The sequence below is a fragment of the Dermacentor albipictus genome, chromosome 7 (genome assembly GCF_038994185.2).
Source record: "Dermacentor albipictus isolate Rhodes 1998 colony chromosome 7, USDA_Dalb.pri_finalv2, whole genome shotgun sequence".
Taxonomy (NCBI): Eukaryota; Metazoa; Arthropoda; class Arachnida; order Ixodida; family Ixodidae; genus Dermacentor; species Dermacentor albipictus.
Window position 1 is genome coordinate 101501301 of NC_091827.1, and position 18893 is coordinate 101520193.

Consider the following 18893-nt stretch of genomic DNA (forward strand, 5'->3'; position numbering starts at 1 on the left):
AATTTGAAAGATTATGTGCCATTCGAAGGCGTGCCGAAAGGAAGGCTCTACGTACTAAGAATATCGAAGACCTCAGAACTTGTCGACGGGCACAAAGACATATACGACGTTACCTCACCAAACTGGACCAAAAAAGGTGGAGGGATTTTGTGGGACACTGGACATACGACAACCACTGAGCAAAATCTGGTGAGTCGTCAGAGACATTCGCAAAGAGCCGCAACAGCTTTATCCTTTTATCGCCCTCTCATTACATGAGCGCGCATCCCTGAAAGAGGTGGCAGAGCAGTACTGCACGCTCCTTTTCAACGGGGCACAACCTTTTCGGCAAATTGCAAGTCGTCAGCCTAGTCCACCTCGAGCTACCCTTCCTGACGTAGAATTACCGTTCACCATCGAAGAGCTCACGGCAGCAATCGGCGACGTAAACACGCGATCATCACCTGGCCATGACGGCGTGAGTTATGAAGCGCTCGCAAATCTATGCCACACATCTCGCCTACGCCTTTTGGAGTACTACAACGCCTCATGGATAACTGGGGAGGTTCCTATGGATTGGAAGCTTGCGAAAGTCATTCCTGTATTGGAACCATCGAAGCAGCGAACAAATTACGCCTCCTTCAAACCCATATCTCTGCTTAGCTGCGTAGGGAAGCTATTCGAAAAAATGATCTGCAAACGACTAAATTGGTTCCTGGAAACTGCAAAAGTTTACCCGGAGGAAATGAATGGCTTCCGGCTAAATAGATCCGCAATTGATAATGTCATTGCCTTGGTCTCATCAATTGAAGAGGAATTGGTCTCTGGAAACATACCTACCGCATTATTTTTGGACATTAAGGCAGCATGTGATTCGGTCTATCATAAAGCAATACTTGACGCTTTGGAAACCCTTGGTGTTGGAAGACGTCTGTACGCATGGATTGCAGCCTATCTTCAAGGACGCCAACTTTTCATGTGTACCCCAGGTGGCCCCACGGCGCTTTATGCCGTCGAGAAGGGAGTGCCACAAGGAGCTGTGTTAAGCCCGGTATTATTTAATTTAGTCCTCATCCATCTGAAAAGAAACCGGCCCCCTGGCGTCAAAATCACACTGTATGCGGACGAGATCTGCATTTGGAGTGCGGCGCGTTCCCGCAGTACCACCCAACAACGCCTCCAGAGAGCGCTAGCAAATATATCGGCCTACCTAAATCCAAGGGGTCTGAAATTGTCCCCCAACAAAAGCGTTGCCATGGCTTTCACGCGGAGGTGTATGGAAAAATACCCACTAGTTTTGGGTGGTCGCGCCCTTCCATACGTCAAGACGCAAAAGTTTCTTGGAGTGACGATCGATAGGAACCTCACATGGTCGCCCCAAGTGAAAAAGTGAAAACATTGAGTGAGAAGATTTCCTCGGCGTCGCACGTATTCCGATTTTTAGCCGGATCACAGTGGGGCAGCAACTGTCGATCAATGGTGCTCCTCCATAAGGCCTACGTCGACGGAACACTACGATATTACCTCCCGATCCTACACAAAATATCTCCCACAAGCAAGAGAAAACTCGAGACAGCACGAAACAACTGCCTTCGCGTATGTCTTGGCCTTCCGAAGGGGTCGTCCCGCTCAGGGACTGTAGCAGAAGCTGGATGCCTGCCTCTGGAAGTGCTATGTTCGCAGGAGACACTTCGGATACACCTCCGCCACGTCATTCATACGAAGACTCACTTTTTAAAGGATATTTCCAGAACCCGTGCTACATGAATGCCATGTACATGAATGCCATGTACATGAATGGCCAGGAATGGATATAGCTTGTATTTTGTCATAGGTTGTGAGGGATGTATCGTATAAAGAAAAAAAAGTCCATGCCACAAGGTTGTGACCTTTATTGTGCGTAAACATTTCATGAAATTACAGGTTGCACAGCATTTCATGGTATTCAGCATTTGTTGCAAACGAAATGGGACGCATCGTCTTTAGTTTTAAAGCAGTTACGTAACCGCTTCACAAAACCTTCGCTTCAAATATACATATATGTGTGCGTAGTATCAGCAAAATTTTTAATTGCATGGACAATTTTCAGAACATTACTGTTCATTATGTGACAAAGGGATGCACGGAGAATGGCACAGCGAGGCCCATGTTACTTTTCCTGCATGGGTTTCTCGACTTTTGGTACTCTTGGAACAGGCAAATACCTAGCCTTAGCGAGGAATTTTGGTAAGTATGACTTCTTTGTGACTTCTTTTAACGCTGATGTGACGTAGTTTTGAGCAATTTATGATAGAACTAAACGAAACTTTAGTCCTAGTACAATAAACCACATCAGAAATGCAGATATGATTTTACTAGAAACAGCGTTCAAGCCGATGAGGCTCCCTATGAAAGAACACAGCACGACCATTGTCTATCAACTCGAAGCTTATTCAAAAACGTGTTAATAAGAATATGTCCCCCTAGTAACATACCAAGAAAAATCTAAGAATTAAATGAAGAAAAAAATCCATTCTTCATCGATGAAAACCGCTTTTCTTTTTTTTACAACATTGCCTAAAGATCACTTTCAATTTGCGCGCTTCAACGTGGTTCAATGAATGGCACTGTTTGATCAAAATATTGAGTAGTGAGCCAGTGCCAGGTAAACTAATTAAAAGAAATTACTTCTGAAACTAGAGTGCATCCTGATTCCTAATGAGCCACTCGTTTATGTGGCAGACATGCTAGAGCTCTATGTGTTGCAATATTACTACTGTATATTGTAACACTGCCAACACGCATTTCCTGGTGAGGTGAAAATGTCGGCTACCTCGTCTATCTTTGTTTGGCGTTGTCTGAGGTACATATTTAAGTTAGTACTAAATGAGCTTACTGATTCCTTCTTCCCTTCAGATAAGAATAATTCGTCTTTTTTCAAAGTTTACTTGCAGGTCCGTACTTAAACTTACGGCACCATTTAGAGCGTGTGGCTATAAAACCCATTTACATAAAAGCCAAACCTCCCAAATGTTCCATAAAACTGGTGAATGTGGGGTATACTAACGATTTAATGAATGATCTGTCAAGTTGTGAAAAGAAATAATTATCCTCGCGAAAATCTTTCGCTCGTCTGCCTTCAAATTTGCTGTTTGAAATCTTCTGATCGTAAAAAGACGGCCGACTTGTACTTGCTTTGAGCGAGATTATGCATGCAAGTTTGTGAACCAGGCGATACCCGCGGCAGTAAATTCGCTAATTCGTCTAAGAGCGTTTTGTTGCTTGATAACCTCTGCTGTTTTATGTTTTCTACAGCTTGTGTCCTATGTATAAAACAAAGTGATCGTTAAAAAAAAGTATGCATCCATTAAACGGGGCTGATGATTCATCATCAGCCTATTTTAATGTCCACTGCAGGACCAACAGGTCTGCGGTTATTCCAGTCTTGGATGAGCTGATTCAAGTTGCGGCTCCAAATTTCCTAATTTTATCTCCACACCTAAAATTTCGCTATCCACGATTGCGCTTACTTTCCCTTGGTACGCATTCTGCAACTCTTATGGTCCACCGGTTATCTGCCCTACGCATTACATGACCAGTTCCATTTTTTTCTCTTATTGTCAACTAGAATATCGGCTATCACCGTTCGCTCTCTGATTCACACCACTCTCTTCCTGTACCTTAACGTAACGCCTAACATTTTTTCTTTTCATCACCCTTTGCACAGTCCACAAATGGCTCTCTAGCTTCTTTGTTAATCTACAATTTTCTGCCTCATATGTTAACAGTAGAAGGCAATGATTGCACACGTTTCGTTTCAACGACAGTGCTTTGGTCGAGCACAGGTATTGGTAATGCTTGCAGTATGCTCTCTAACCGAGTTTATTCTTATGGAAATTTCCTTATCATCATCAAGGTCTCCTGTGAGCGATTGGCCGAACTAAACGTATTCCTGCCCTGACTGGTGATCATGAATTATTGTTTCGCTGTAAGTCTGTTGAACGTACCTTTGTTTTCTGCATAATAATCTTCAACCCTACTCTTCACTTTCTCAGTGAAGGTCACCGTCAATCATCTGTTGCGATTCATCCGCAGTGTATGTTGAACAAATCAATGTCATTTGCAAACAAAAGGTTTCTGAGATGTTCGCCTTTGATCCTTACTCGTCAGCCGTTGCAGTCTAGTAACTGAAATTCTTCGTCTAAGTTTTCGTATCTGTGTAGATATTGCCGAAGATGTTCACATATGCCTCCTGTACTCCTTGATTCGGCAATGCCTCCATCACTGCTGGTATCTTTACTCAAATTCATTTTCGTAATCTATGAAGGCAATATAGAGAGGTTGATTGCTCAATTATCTGATCGATGACATGGATGTGATCTATTTTCGAATATCCCTTACTTAAGCCAACCTGATGCCTTGGTTCAGTGAAGTTAAGTGTTTCACTGATAATATTCGAAATTATCTTGGTGAATATAATATATATTAGTGAAAGTAAGCTAATGGGCCTGTAATTCTTAATTCTTTAGCCTATCCCTTCTCATGGATTAGTGTAATGTTGGTCTTCTTCCAGCTCTCCAGTACAATTGAAGCCGTCAGGCATTGCGTATAAAGGGCCGCGAGGTTTTCAAGCATAATATCTCCTCCATGATTGATTAAAACGACTGCAATTCCTTCAGGTCCTGCCGGGTATCCCCACGACATGCCTCGAGCGCAAGCGCATTCTCACAGCAACCTTTGAAGAATACCGTGCAACCAACCGGTTCTTCCCTGCACGTCTCGGTGTAGTGTTCGCGGCATATTACGAACCTTAAGTTCAAAATTTGACAGGTCTGCATTCAGCTTTGTACGTTTTCCTAAGAGAGTTGCTGTATCCACAAATGTTCCCTTCATACTTGCGTCCATGTGTTTTTAAGGATTCTTTTCCTGGCAGTTTACTTGTTTCTGATCACTTTTCCATCAAATATTTACATACCGGCGATATCGGGGGCACGGCTTAAGCTATCCCCGAACGGCGCCTAATAAAAGAAAAGAAAATCATCGTTACAAAATTGGGACTCAAAAAAAATTGTTGGCAGTTTCGCCAGAAGGAGCGAGGTATTGACAGCGATATCAAGGCTTAGTGTTTTGAATCTTTGGCCGGTGTTCTGTACGATATGTTGGCGCAACGTAGGACGCAGGGCCACTGTTTCTGAGCAGGAGGAACAGTGCCATGGCAACTATCAGGCGTCTCACACCACGCGCTCCTTATTTCCTTCAACACGCTCAGATACGACCGCTTCTTGCGCCGGTTGTGCTTGTGAATGTTTGTTGAATGCTCGTTGTAATACTCCACCTCCGATGTGGAGTATTACGTGAAGAGGCTAGGAAAGGATAAGCACATCGAAAACGAGTGGTATTCAACTCGTTACGTAACGTTTAACAGCATTAAATCTTAGGTTGCACGATAGTTAGCGTTGTTAAAGACAACTGTTGCTTGTGCATTCTAAGGCTGCAGAAAACCGAGAACCCTGGAAATGGACATCTTATTATTACAGTTACTTGCCACTCATGAAAAAATATATCAAGGAAATCCTGCTCTTTGTTATGTAAATACCACCCAAGCAATACACAAACACTAGATAAAAAGACTGCTTACTTCATTTCTAAACGTAACAGGATCAAAAATGCATTGAATTTAGCAAAAGTCATTTCCGAATTATCAATAACTCTGGCAGTAATTATTCGCACTAGCTATTCAGTTATTATGAGAATAAATATTTCACTGGGAATAATTTATAACCCTTTTGTTTAATTCACTAAATATTTAGGTAGTTAGAAGGTTAAAATTATATAATAGTTAAGAAAATAATTACGCGCAGGGAGCTCTTTATAATCTGGTGCAAGCGCTGGGTAGAATTCATTTTGGAATAACTCGGGGAAAATCGAGCGTTTATTTTAACCGACTATGTCATTTAAACTACGTAAACTACAGCAACAAAATATCGCGAGTAACAAAAACTACGAAGCACACACGCGACCCGCGGACAACCGGGAGAACCAACAAAAGCAGGAATGAGCGACGGATGCGGGCGACGGCTCGGCTGTCGCGTGGGATGGCGATCGCCTCTTTCAAGTGCCGGACAATTCCTCACCGGCCGCTTCACGGCAATGCGTGGAGCACCGCTCCTGAACAGACTGACCCCTTCTATATCACACTGTAATATCACGCCACGGTGCGAGTTCGCACCGGAACGGGACGTGTTAAGCAGTATATAGGAGGAACCTGTTATGCGGAGGTGGAATGACGCATTGTAAGGAAGTTTCTCACGAACGAAGGCCCTAAAGCCGAGAGAAATTCAACCAAGATTTCAAGCGCAGATCGCGAGGCAACACTTAGCCGCCGAACAGTACTCGAGTGGTGCAAACGGTTTCGAGACATCTGGACGTCAGTGGATAACAATGTCGGACGTGGTAGCTCCATGTTCACTTCGATGTTTTCAAAGAAAATCCAGATATTTTGCCACCTAACCTTTGAAAATCGCCGAGTAACACTTCGCCCCTGGCGCCATTCGTCCCTAAATGCACTCCACAATACCATTCACGCATACATGATGTACCGCCATGTCAACATAATACAGTGAAACAGAACAAACATGCTACTAACTGCCACAAGAAGCAGCACAATGCCATCCCGCTTTCAGAAAGAAGGAAGCGATTAAAAATACAACAGGGCAATACCAACGAACAGTATTGTCGAGCGTGGCTATTAAATGAAAGAAAAAAACAAGAGACTTTAAAAGAATGCTAAAGTCATGAAAATCGTCCGTGACGCTCCGCAAGACTGCACACACAGTTGCTCAAGAAGTGAATCTCTTGAACAATGTCCACTACGAGACTGACTGTCGAATTTTTCTTTTTTTTTACAATGCAGATCACGTTAACACTGACATTGAGACTGCATCTTGGTGCCGTATTTCGTACATTCGAGCTTTCCCTCTTAATTTTGATCTCAAAGCGCCAGTAGGCTCATCACGGTTCTTGCTTTTGATACATCATTATTTATGTCGTTCATTCCTGTAGAAAACCTCTTTTCTATTTCTTTCACTAAAGTGTTGTTGCACCAGACTTGCGTGGCTATGGGAATACTACAAGACCTGAGGACACCGCCCAGTACTTGATGCGGAATCTAATCGAAGATGTAAAAGGACTGCTTGAACACCTAAGTGAGTGCAGTAGCTTGCATTTGACCTTAATAAATATCGTTGCTCGTGTCGCTGGGTCAAATCGTTCAGACGCCTAATGCCGACCGACAATAACTATCATTGTTGCTGTGGATTTGTGTTTGTAATTGTGGCTAGCCCTTTCGAGCAAACTGAGCTGTTATGATGGCGTCATGCACTGAAAACTAATCGAGAAAATAAAGTCTGTCGGAATTGAGCACAATATAGTAGAATGGATGGCAGCCTATCTGTCAAACCAAAGTCAGTATGTTACCATAAATAATTATGTCTCGGACCAATTCGAAGTTTATTCAGGGGTACCACAGGGGTCCCGTATTGCGACCATTATTATTTCTCATATACGTTAATGATATCGCTGGTTGTGCAGAAAATGGAGTAAAATTGCGGCTTTTAGCCGATGACATGGTAATTTATACATGCGTGCAAGAAATCGATGACCAGCTTAGACTAAATACTACACTAAGCAATGTAGCCCGCTGGTGTAACATGTGGGGAATGGAAATTAATCTTAAGAAAACACAGTATGTGGCCATAACTCATAGAAACGCAATCTTTAGGTTCAAATATACTTTAATGGGTAAATATTTAATACAATCTGACACAGTGAAATATTTAGGCATAACCTTTACAAGTGCGTTAAAATGGAATACCCCTATTGATAATAAATTACAAAGTTTTTACGAACGCTCGGTTTTTTGCGAAGAAAATTAACTGCAGCACTAACTGTGAAACTAACAGCATATAAAACTTTAGTAAGGCCAATTCTCGAGTATGGAAGCATAGTGTGGAACCCGTACCAGAAAGGACGCTCACAGAAATTAGAAAGTTTTCAAAATAAAGCGTTGCGATTTAAATACTCTAAGTATTCTCGACATGAAAGCGTAAGTGCTCTTAGAAATAAAGCAGCACTGCCTACCCTTGTTTGTCGGCGTTATGTGGCTGTCATGAAGTTTGTTTTTATGCTATGTAATAACAATAATAATATAAATAATCAAGATTACGTGCAGCCACCACACCGAAACTCCAATAGAACCTGTCATTATAAACACATCAGGCAGTATTCGACACAGTGCTACACGTTTAGATATTCATATTTCCCGTGGGCAATCGAAATCCGGAATGCGTCGCCAAAGGAAATTGTAGAATAAGATTCCGTGCATGGCTTTGTCGCAAAATTGGAGCCATATTTTGGTTGCTCAGGAAAGTATTTAAGCGCGTAATTTAACGATAATCAGTTGGTTGAATGATTGGACACTAGTGCACGTGTGATTGTATACGTCCTTATGATTTGAAATGTAAATATTGCATTGTGCCTAATAGTGGTGTTTCATTGAGCCCTCATAACTACAAGAACGTTATACAACTAATATTGCAATTTTTTGAGAACCTTTTGTTATTCCTTGATTCCTGGGGAACATAAAGTGTCTTGTGTTGAATGCCAGTGTTGTTATATGGCAGGTTTCTTTTCAATGCTATATCTTTTTCTTTCTTTTTCTTCTTTTTAGTTTTCCCTGTTTTTTTTCATGATCATGTGTGTTTTTACAATCCACTTCCTGTTTGTGCCTGTGCAAAGGCCTACAACATTATTAAATAATAAATAAACAAAATTAATAAAAAATAAGCGTTTGCGATGTAGCAGGTTGGCGCATCGGGAAGAAACACGAGAAGACTTAAGCAGACATTCAAAGTAGCCAATGCGCATTGAATTAGGCGTGTTTATAAACACAAAGGGAAAAAAATATAAGGGAAGCAGAAACTGCGAACAAAACTGATTCCTCCTAATTAACGCACTTGTCGTCATATAACTGCACTTGCAAACAGACTAACTTGCAATATATGCATTAAAAATTCAATCCATAATTTCGCACATTGAACTCACAGTAAAAATCAAGCAAGAACAATTTTCGAACACCGTTTGACATTTATCAAGCAGAGAGAGAGGAAAGGTAAACAAGTGATCCAGAAGCAAGATTATGGTGGGATACCCTGTACGATGCCTGGGGAAAAGAAAGTTAGAAAGAAAGGAAAACCAGAATAAAAAAAAAATCCTGAACTACTGCAGGCGTTCACTGAGTCCACTGGTTCGCAAAAAGCACAACGCTGCTTTAACTCCCTTCCGATAGGAGCCACGTCTGTGTTGGAGGTATGTCTCGTCTGACAGAGGTCGGTCATCAAATTTATTTAGCACAGTCGTAAGTGAGCGTGTCTGTGCACAATACTGAAGATACTGGCACAGAATACGGATAATGGTTTCCTTTTCGCCACAGTGGTGCCATACCGTGGTATCGGCCATTCATATGCGAATGCCGTAGGCAGTGACGAATGTCATTACCCATCCATAGTCGTCATAAATAGGTCGCGGCTCTTCGGGGCAGTCCTGATGGTACCTGGAGATTTAATTTAAAGTACACGGAATGTAAGCGGCAAGAAGTATTGAGGAACTCGTTTAATTTATGGGCATATTGTATGTCCTCCGGTAAAAGGCTTGCTCCGAACCCGCTTTATTTTTCTGAACAAGAAAAACCACTTTGGCCACTGCTCCATTGGCACCCTCAGTGTGTAACCCAGTGTACGAAGTCTTACGTGTATCTTGTTGCCCTCACTTATCCTCCTGTTGTATACCTTACCATATTTTAGCCATTACTATTAAACAACAAGTAACGCACTCCCCCCAACAAGGGTTTTTCGTTAGAAGGTATGTCAAATAAATAAATGAGGCAGGTCCGCTATTTCACACTTATCACTTCAAGTACCACAGCCATGCCGCGCGAACGACCTTACAGGTAACCTGATTTACTATACCGTCAGTACCCACTCAATTATTTATTATCAGGTGCTGTTTCATGATAAATAATATAGTAACACCTACAAGGCTCCGTCCCGTTGTTATCATAATGCCATAGGACATTGTAAGCGGCACCATGGCTTTTTTCGGCTCTCCTTTCAGTACCAGAAGGCTTATTTAATAGCGAACCTACGTTGCCTAGCTCCCCGGGGTTTAGCGTGTCATCGTAGTCTGTCTCACCAAGAGAAGAATCTCGATAAATAGAAAAGTACGTGTCTGAATCTGGGCTTAGAACCAAGATACCGGTTTAAGTGCAACAAATAATTAAACAGCACTTATCATAAGCTACTAGCATTTCCAAACATACATCGCTGTGGATATTTCTTTAAAAAACGGGTGCATAATGTCTCACAATGAGCTCATTTCTAAGCTGATAGCTTGGTGTATTTTTTACTGCGGAGGAGCAATCAGGCAAGCACAATCGTTCTGTTTTTACAACTGCCGCTTGGTATTGCAATTGGCAACTTTCAAGGCCCGTGAAATATTCAAAACACACCATAGGTTCACAAAGCTTTGCTGTAAATGAACATTTCACTTAAGGACCGCCGTGCCACACATCAATAAATGCATGAACGGAAGGAAAATTATTTTTGATGTAGAAAAATCAACAACCCTTTGCATTAACACAAATACCAAAAAAATTAATAAGCAACAAGTATTTGCTTGAATGTATGCAGATGATACCAATGTTTTTTTCACCGGAGAAACCATGCAATCTTTAGAGACGTCTGTTAATGACTACTTATTACAGTTATCTGCATGGCTTCAAAGAAATCGCTTGAGTCTAAATATAAATAAAACAAAGTACGTCATTTTTAAGCCAATCAATAAACATGACTGCTACCCGGTTAACATTAGATTTGAAGGACGCTTGCTGGAACAGGTTACTGAACAAAAGTTTTTAGGTGTCTGGTTTAACCACAATCTCTCATGGAATACTCACGTTATTCACCTAAAATCAAGCCTTTCTCGCACCATTGGGTGCATTTACAAAGTACAACATCTAATACCCAAACGTTTAAAGCAGGCACTATACTATTCACTGGTTTACTCTAGAATGAGCTATGGAATCTTGACTTGGGGAACAACAACGGCTACCAACTACTACAAACTTAATGTATTACAAAAGCAAATGTTGCGCATACTGGAAAATTTTAAAGGCAACAAGCAGTTATTGAGAACACATCCATTATTTACCAAATATAACATGTTGAAGGCTGACCAGGTGTACTACTTTAAGCTATTGCAATGGATCAATAAATACAAGTTACATATTTCCGCAGTACCCAGCTCAAATTCATACAGTACCCGAAACCCAAAACGAAAAATGCCGCAAGTTAGAACCAACTACGGAAGGCAAGCATTATCTTTTCAAATAACCAATGCTCTGAACAGAAGAGATATGCAAGTCGACTTTATTAAAAATGTACATACATTTAAGAAATACTGTAGAAAGTTTCTTGTGAACAGTGACATTATGTTTTCATTATTGTAAATTACCTCACAAAGTGCGCTTTGTTCTCCTTGCCATGCTTCTCTCAACTAGTGCAATTTTTATACACGGCTGTGAAATTGTGCTTGGTTATTGTCTTGGTTTTGTGATGAGTGCCATGGCTATGAATGATGTTGTTGAACGTGCCGACTGATAACTAAATTGCTTTGTTCTGTATTTACGTTGCAGCCATTATGTTGCGCATGTAAATATTTTTTACCAATTATTTGCTGACTTCATATTCGAGCAGTGACTAGTCTCCCTTTTTAATATTGCCCACTGTCTGAACCTATGTCTGTCTGACTGAACTTTGTTGATGTATTTGGTCTGTGTTTATTGTGCAAGGGAGCCGGGGCCCTTGTCAGGCGCTCTGTCGCCTTTAGCCTCCGCCCCCTCTTAGACTGTGTCTGAGGAAATAATAAAGAAAGAAAGAAAGAAAGAAAGAAAGAAAGAAAGAAAGAAAGAAAGAAAGAAAGAAAGAAAGAAAGAAAGAAAGAAAGAAAGAAAGAAAGAAAGAAAGAAAGAAAGAAAGAAAGAAGGAATTAGTACTATCCAAAACCAAATGACGCTGATTGTCGGGCCATAGGATTTTGTGGTATCTGAATGTGCGCAGTTCTTTCCAAGACCGATTTCACTCATGTCATTTCCTGTGAATTACCTGATGTCTTAGATTAAGGACGAAGTCACCAGGCAAGCCTAAATGAAATAAACCATATTGATTCTCGTTAAAGTGTGCAACGGTAAAGACTAATATTTTCTAAATGCAGATTCAAACCACGCAAGGAAGGTGGTTCTCGTTGGTCACGACTGGGGAGGCATGATCAGCTTCTGCTTTGCGACATTGCACGAAAAATTGATCGACGGCATGGTGATCATCAACGGCATGCATCCGATGGCATTTGCAAAACAACTCTTTACAAGTATGAGGCAAATAAGAATGTCCTGGTATGTCTGTACTTATTTTCCTTCCGATTTTCACCTACAAAAGGCTCGTTTCAGTTAATCTATATACCGATTTCTACACTGCAATGAAGGGACGAGGTAGCAAACATTATTGTTGTGAGTAGGATACATTTGTAACCATGGAACCGGACAGAAAAAGATCCTTGAATTAACGATCTCAAGCTTAGTACTGTATCTTACGGTGCAGAATCGTATATTCTTTTATTGCACAATAAAACTGAGTCCAGCAGACAGCAATAAAAGATTCTACGCCCGAACATGACCCTTCAGTGTAAGCACAATCCTTACATGCATTGACGCTCATACCCTTCAATTTATATGTTCTGCTGCTGTTTGGTTTAATGACAAAGATGTTTTTGGATATGCGCTGAAATGTAATCTTCAGCATTACAAGCAAATTCACGCCTCCAGCGACTATGTAGCGATAAACTTTATCAGATTTCAGCAAAGTTGACAATGCATATTCCACAACTCTTACACTACATGGGCAGGATCTGAATTCCCGGTAATATTTTATTAGAAGAACAACAAGGACAGACATTAATTCCCGCCTCTTCTTTTTCTTTTTGTCTATCTGCATGCCATATTCTATAATTTCTCCACGTATAGTGCCATGACCGATCAATAAAATGGATACAAAGCAATTATTGTTCGCAAAATACAATAAATATAGAAGTTTGAATTTATGTTTGCCAAGAAAGCTATGAGATATTAAGCACTTTTCATGAGTGTGCTGGCATGAAATCTACACAGTAGTTGCCGCCAAGACGCAGCTGAATAGATTCGCTTAACTAATCAGATAAAACCCTCTGGCATGCAGTATCGCCGCACCGGTAGCTACTTCACCAAGAATGTACAGGATGTTGTGCGTTGCTCTTTTGGAAGCAAGAGCGCAGCTGTTGTACAGACGCTGATGACCTTGTATGTGCTACAGCTTACAAACAACGATGTCACAAAACACTCCGATACCAAGTGCCCATTCAGTTGGCGCAATCAGTCTGCACATATTAGGAACCAGCGGCTTCGCATTCCATGTCCAGTAAATCGAGGTTGATGCAGCAACGAAGCCGTGCACTCTTACTGTGCAGAAGAACGTCATTGGCTATGACCCGCTGCACACGGGAGATTTCGCAGTACGCACACGGTCCTTTGTTCGTGCTCGTCCATCACTGTGGCTGCGATTACTGTCACCGCTCATCCGGTGGGACACTACGCTGTGGTGCCCCCTACGACTAGGTGTAGCTGTCCCAAATTCGTGCTCCGTCCTTATTGGAATTGCTGACTGCCCCATATGCGACCACGGCCGGTACTCGTGAGGAGACCATCCGTGACTACTACCGTGACCAGGTGACGGGTGCCACTACACCCACTTTGACATCCAACGGCAACTTCTTTGAAACGTGTGCAACCAATTGGACGGTGTATTGTTTACAGAAGCAGAGAGCCTGGGCGCTTTGGCCACGCCAATCACCAGCCTAGAAAGTTATGCGCGCTATCATGACCTTAACGACAGAAATGCATGACATCTGCGGCTACGCCAGAGCCAAAAAAGAAGCGCATTCTCAAAACAATCATACACAGGCAGAGAACGAAATAGGAAGAAGGAGTAGTGCCACCGAGATGCGCACAAAGCCTGCCTACTCTTTAGGAAGGTGGGGAGAGAAAAGGAAGTTACGATGAGAAGGGAAGTAAGCACGGAAAAAAGAGCAAGACGATAAGCCCCAAAGACGAAATTGAAGCAAGAACATACACGCAGGAACATAAAAAATAAAGCACAGAGATCGCACTTATCACAGAAGGTTGTACAAAGACATTAGTTAGCAAAGACAGAGTTATCAAAGAATATTTCCTTCCCTGCAACCTTTCTCACAAACAGGAAGCCAAGCCAGTTTCTTGTTGAAAAGTAGGCAGGGTGTCCGGAGTCGGTAGCGTCAAGAAGCAGAACCACACGGATACAGGCACTGATCTTACACTGCAGGTCAAGTAGGCCATGCTCCGTCAGTAGCGATGCAGGGCATTCTAACACAAAGTGCTCCAGTGTCGCGCAGTAACCGCAAGAAGCACCCCGTATGCATCAAGTAGGTTGCATTAAAACACATTCAGGTTTATTCCGACGACAAAGCACAGATGTGAATACACCAAATACCAACTGACGAATGCCTTTTATAAATAAAAGTTTATTGGGATCGATTGCAATTGAGAGGAAAATGTCTAATTTCGTTAGGACGCCGGGAAGCCTACAGTAGTACAAGAGTTATTCATTACTCTTTGTGGCGGGGGAACGAAGTTGTCATATTTTCTTTAATTTCTTAACGTTTCATTGTGTACAGTCAACGAGATAAACTGTTCAAAATATATTCTGAAAGTATTTGTATTTTCATATAGTCAGTATTAATTGGGACAATATTCCGTTTGGTTTTCGAAAGTTTTGAGTATTTCCGTATTCATAAGACATGCAAATGAGCTATTTTGGTGGGGTAGCTCGTTTGACGCAGGCGTACAGCAGGTGACTTCACAGGTGGTGCCTCAACGAGAACGGGAACAGAGGGGCGCGATCTATGTGAATCAGAACCATATGAATCCAACAGATAATGAAGCCAAAGACAGCATGGGGGAAGTTACATGTGCAGGTTTATTTGAAATGTAGTAGCAAGCTGAAAGGAAATGAATGTTAACGAATAAACAACTTGCCCCCGGCGGGAGGCGAACCCAGAAACTCTGCATTACGCCCACGTTGCACTTCCAAGTGTGCTACGGCGGCGACGGTTCCCCCGTACACATTATTGGGTACTTATGCATGCCTACGAGATCTAACCCGGAGAGTAGTACTGGTAGAGGTAGAGCCAGTGGTACAGCCTGCACTATGTGATCAACTCATATCCTTATTGCAGGTACCAACTTCCATTTCGACATCCCGTTATTCCCGAGCGGTATTTAATAATGCACGATTTGAAGTTCTTTGACAAAGTGCACAGGGGTTTCACTGCAAACGAGACAGAGGCCCACAAGTACATGTTTTCGCAGAATGGTATGTATATATTTTGCCTAGGATCGTCATACATAAGAACATGGAAGAATACTGTAACACATCTGCGCGACATCCTAGAAAAAGGTAACTTAAGGGGCACCAAAACACTTCCCGACAACAGTGACAAAAGATTCCTAATGAGTATTCAATCCTACGTTGAACATAAGAGTCAAATATTCTTCCGCAACGCGCAGCAGAAACCCTGGAATCTCGCATGACATATCACTTGCTCCGTGCTGGACCTATTGAAGCCTCTGCTTTTTCCCACTTTATGTAACGTCAGTGATCGCGTTGCATGAATCGCGACGGCCCATAGACGCCAGCCATCGGGCACATGCATGGCAATTTCATTTATGCATTTTCGAAGAAACAGAAAAGCGGTGGCTGTTAACGCGTCCCGCCAGTCCAATCGCCGCTCCTTTGTGGTACTCGGCCTCTTTTTCTAAACGCCAGCTTTGAAGGATTACCGTAAGCTCTCCACAGAAAGAAGGAAAGAAGGGAGTGATAGGGAAGACGCTGTTATCGCGTCAGTCTAGCTGAGTGGGATAGATCAGTGAGGAGAAACTGGAAAATGAAGCATTTCACTTACTATATGTCCGTTTATATTAGGTCCTCCTTTGAACATATTTTTTTCTTCTTGAAATTATGTTCCCTAGAAATACATCGCACTCCTTCCATGGTGCTGCTCAGTTAAAATAAACAAAAGGATGTTTATTGAAGATAAACACGACTGCAAGCCTCCTTCTTTTTTAAATTTATTTTATTATGCTAATTTGATACCCCTGACCCTCTGTAATCCAGCACGAACTCTTCGTCTTCCGCCGGAAGAGGTTCCGGACTGCATCAAGCTCTGACATTTAGGCCGCAGATTCTAAGAAGAAAAAATATCGCTCAGGTTTCGTGGACGATGCAGTTTTAATCTCGCTATATGACGTTATCAACATATAAGATGAAACCTAATTTTGATTAGAAATTGGTGGTCATATTACGAGAACTTGTAGGCACCTAACGTATACCAAGCAGATATCAGTCAAATCCCAGCCTTCATAAACATCAAAATATAATCCGGCTCTGTTTATGAGAAGTGAGGTACTCGCAGACTCTTGAATTTGTAACTAACGAAATGTTCGTGTAATCTTTCATCTAAAGCCTTGCGCCCGCAGAAGCTTACTCTTTTCTTAAGTTTCGCGCTCCGTGGTGCTTCGTAGAGTTGACAAATCATATAGTATATTCGAAATAGGAGTGGCCACACAAGGTACAGTTCTGCAATGTTTTTTTTTTTTAAATTTCGTACATTGTTTTTTTTTCATATGCCCTTCTGCAAACGGCTGAGGTGGCGGGCGTGCGCCAGTCTGGATGAATATACGAGTACGACAGATGGGACAGCGCACATAATCATTATTTTTACCTAAAACTTGCCTCTTGCATGCTTTCCTGATAATGAAACAAGGCACCTGATGTCGCCTTCGTTCCCAATTATAGGGGCGTGCATTCCTAATATGATACGCACGGTTTTACTGTCCGGTGCAACACATTGCAATGAACTAGGCGTATGTGATATGTTAACACATTATACGATATTATTTTTCTCTTCCTTAAAACTCCGCATGTTTTATTTTTTTGCTCTTCTCATTCAAGGTTCGCTGACCGGTGCCATAAGCTACTACCGTGCCTTCAACAATGACAGTAAACAACTACAGAAGCTGCCGTACAAGAAGATCAACGTTTCCACTTTGATTCTGTGGGCAGAGGAAGATGCATTCATTATGACTCCTATAGCCAAGTATAACCAGGAGTGGTTACAAACATCAGAGGTCGTGTACTACAGAGGCGCAGGCCACTGGCTACCCAGAGAATGCTCCACGCAAGTAACTGAGCAAATTCGTAAATTTGCAACGAATATCACGAAAACCACAACAGCAACAGGAGAAGTGAAACCAGAGAGCGTGCAGGGAATGTGTCAAGAAGCCAGCTTTCCAACCCCGCGGGGATGGTTGTCGATATTGTTTCCGTGGCTTCCCCGTAATGCCAACCTTCCCAGACCAATGAAAGGATGAAAAGGACCGGCTTTCAGATGCACATCGACAAATGGTCCTCGCAATAGAGAAATAAAAGTAACGTTTTAAAACGCACGTATATTTATGCAGTACTTAAGAAGAGCAGACAAACCATGCTGCGTTCAGAGAACGTTCGATCAAGAAATGTCACCACTACGTGTTATCATTATTATCATATTCTAATCCTCCTAAGCCTCCCAATTACCGTAATATGTGTTTTGGCTGGCAAACACTGATTCATTTATCGGTGTCCAACATCCTGGCTTGTGAATTTCTCTGCGACTGCACGTAATAGTATACCACCTAATGTAAAATAAAATCTTCAATTATATTCTTAGGTTTTACGCACCGAAAACCACAATATAAATATTGTCTGTATCTCTATCCGTATCTAACCGCCTACTGGGCAGTCCGTGGTCAAATGGTTAGCGAATCGGGATGCTGTGCTGAGGTCCGAAACCAGTCATCGGATGAACTTGGGTCATTGAGTATGTGCCAGTGTGTACATACGTGCCACTCTTCAACGAATCTATTTCGCGCAGACATAGATCTCTGCAGATGCGCGACTAGGTAGGGCGTCGCTGCTCCAAGAAACTCTGTTACGCCGACTTGGAGCACTGGTTATGTGCCACTTGGTCTATAGTGGTCTTCAGGGAACCGCTTTGACGTATACTTGGGGCACTAGGTATGTGTCAGTAGGTCTGTGCCACTCTTGAATGAGTATACTTGAAGCCAACTTGGTGAACTATGTATGTGCCATTGGGAATGTACCAGCCTACAATGACGAAAGTTATCCCTCAAATTCGTTCGATGCTGAGCAGAATCGGATCCACGTCCCAATGGTTCATCAAGGACCGCAACACGACGAATTAGCAGGCTGTAGCCCAGATGCACTGTGTATGTGTCGCACTTCACTGAACCTCTCGCCACTGAGTATGCGCCACTGAGTGTGCGGAAAGCGGGGGAACAATTCTCAGTGTTCGTAGGCACTAGTACGCCACGCTTCTCGTCTCGGAGACCATGCCGACCAGGCGGACTTATCGGCAGTGCCACTAGATGGCGCAGCGTGTGCAGAAAGGAGGAAGGAAGGAAAAAGAAAAGCAGAAGGCAGGGAGGGTAACCAGAATAGCGTCCGGTTGACTACCCTAAAAAGGGAGAATGGGAAAGGTGGAAACAAAGAGGACAGGGAGAGAGAGGAGGGAATTAAAGAGCTAAATTAAGCGGTGAGTTCGCCGACAGCTGTGGTCTAATAGTAATTGCACTGATAGTCCCAGACGTTCACACAAGCCCGTTGTCCTCAAGAAACACAAAGATGCTATTGCCGCTT

General features: G+C 42.4%; 1 protein-coding gene across 6 annotated transcripts in view; it reads left to right on the forward strand.

Moving 5' to 3' along the window:
- The window catches only part of LOC135917201 (epoxide hydrolase 2-like), a 40522-nt gene extending 22622 nt beyond the window's left edge, over positions 1-17900 (forward strand). For 5 of the 6 annotated variants that reach the window (XM_065450716.2, XM_065450714.2, XM_065450715.2 and 2 more), the window contains 5 exons: positions 2069-2205; positions 7051-7163; positions 12286-12463; positions 15373-15509; positions 17148-17900. In XM_065450716.2, the coding sequence (XP_065306788.1) occupies positions 2069-2205; positions 7051-7163; positions 12286-12463; positions 15373-15509; positions 17148-17566 (984 nt within the window). In that variant the 3' untranslated portion in view covers positions 17567-17900. The remainder of the gene's footprint in view (positions 1-2068; positions 2206-7050; positions 7164-12285; positions 12464-15372; positions 15510-17147) is intronic. The other variant, XM_065450712.2, reaches the window with a different exon arrangement.
- The last annotated feature ends 993 nt before the right edge of the window (positions 17901-18893 follow it).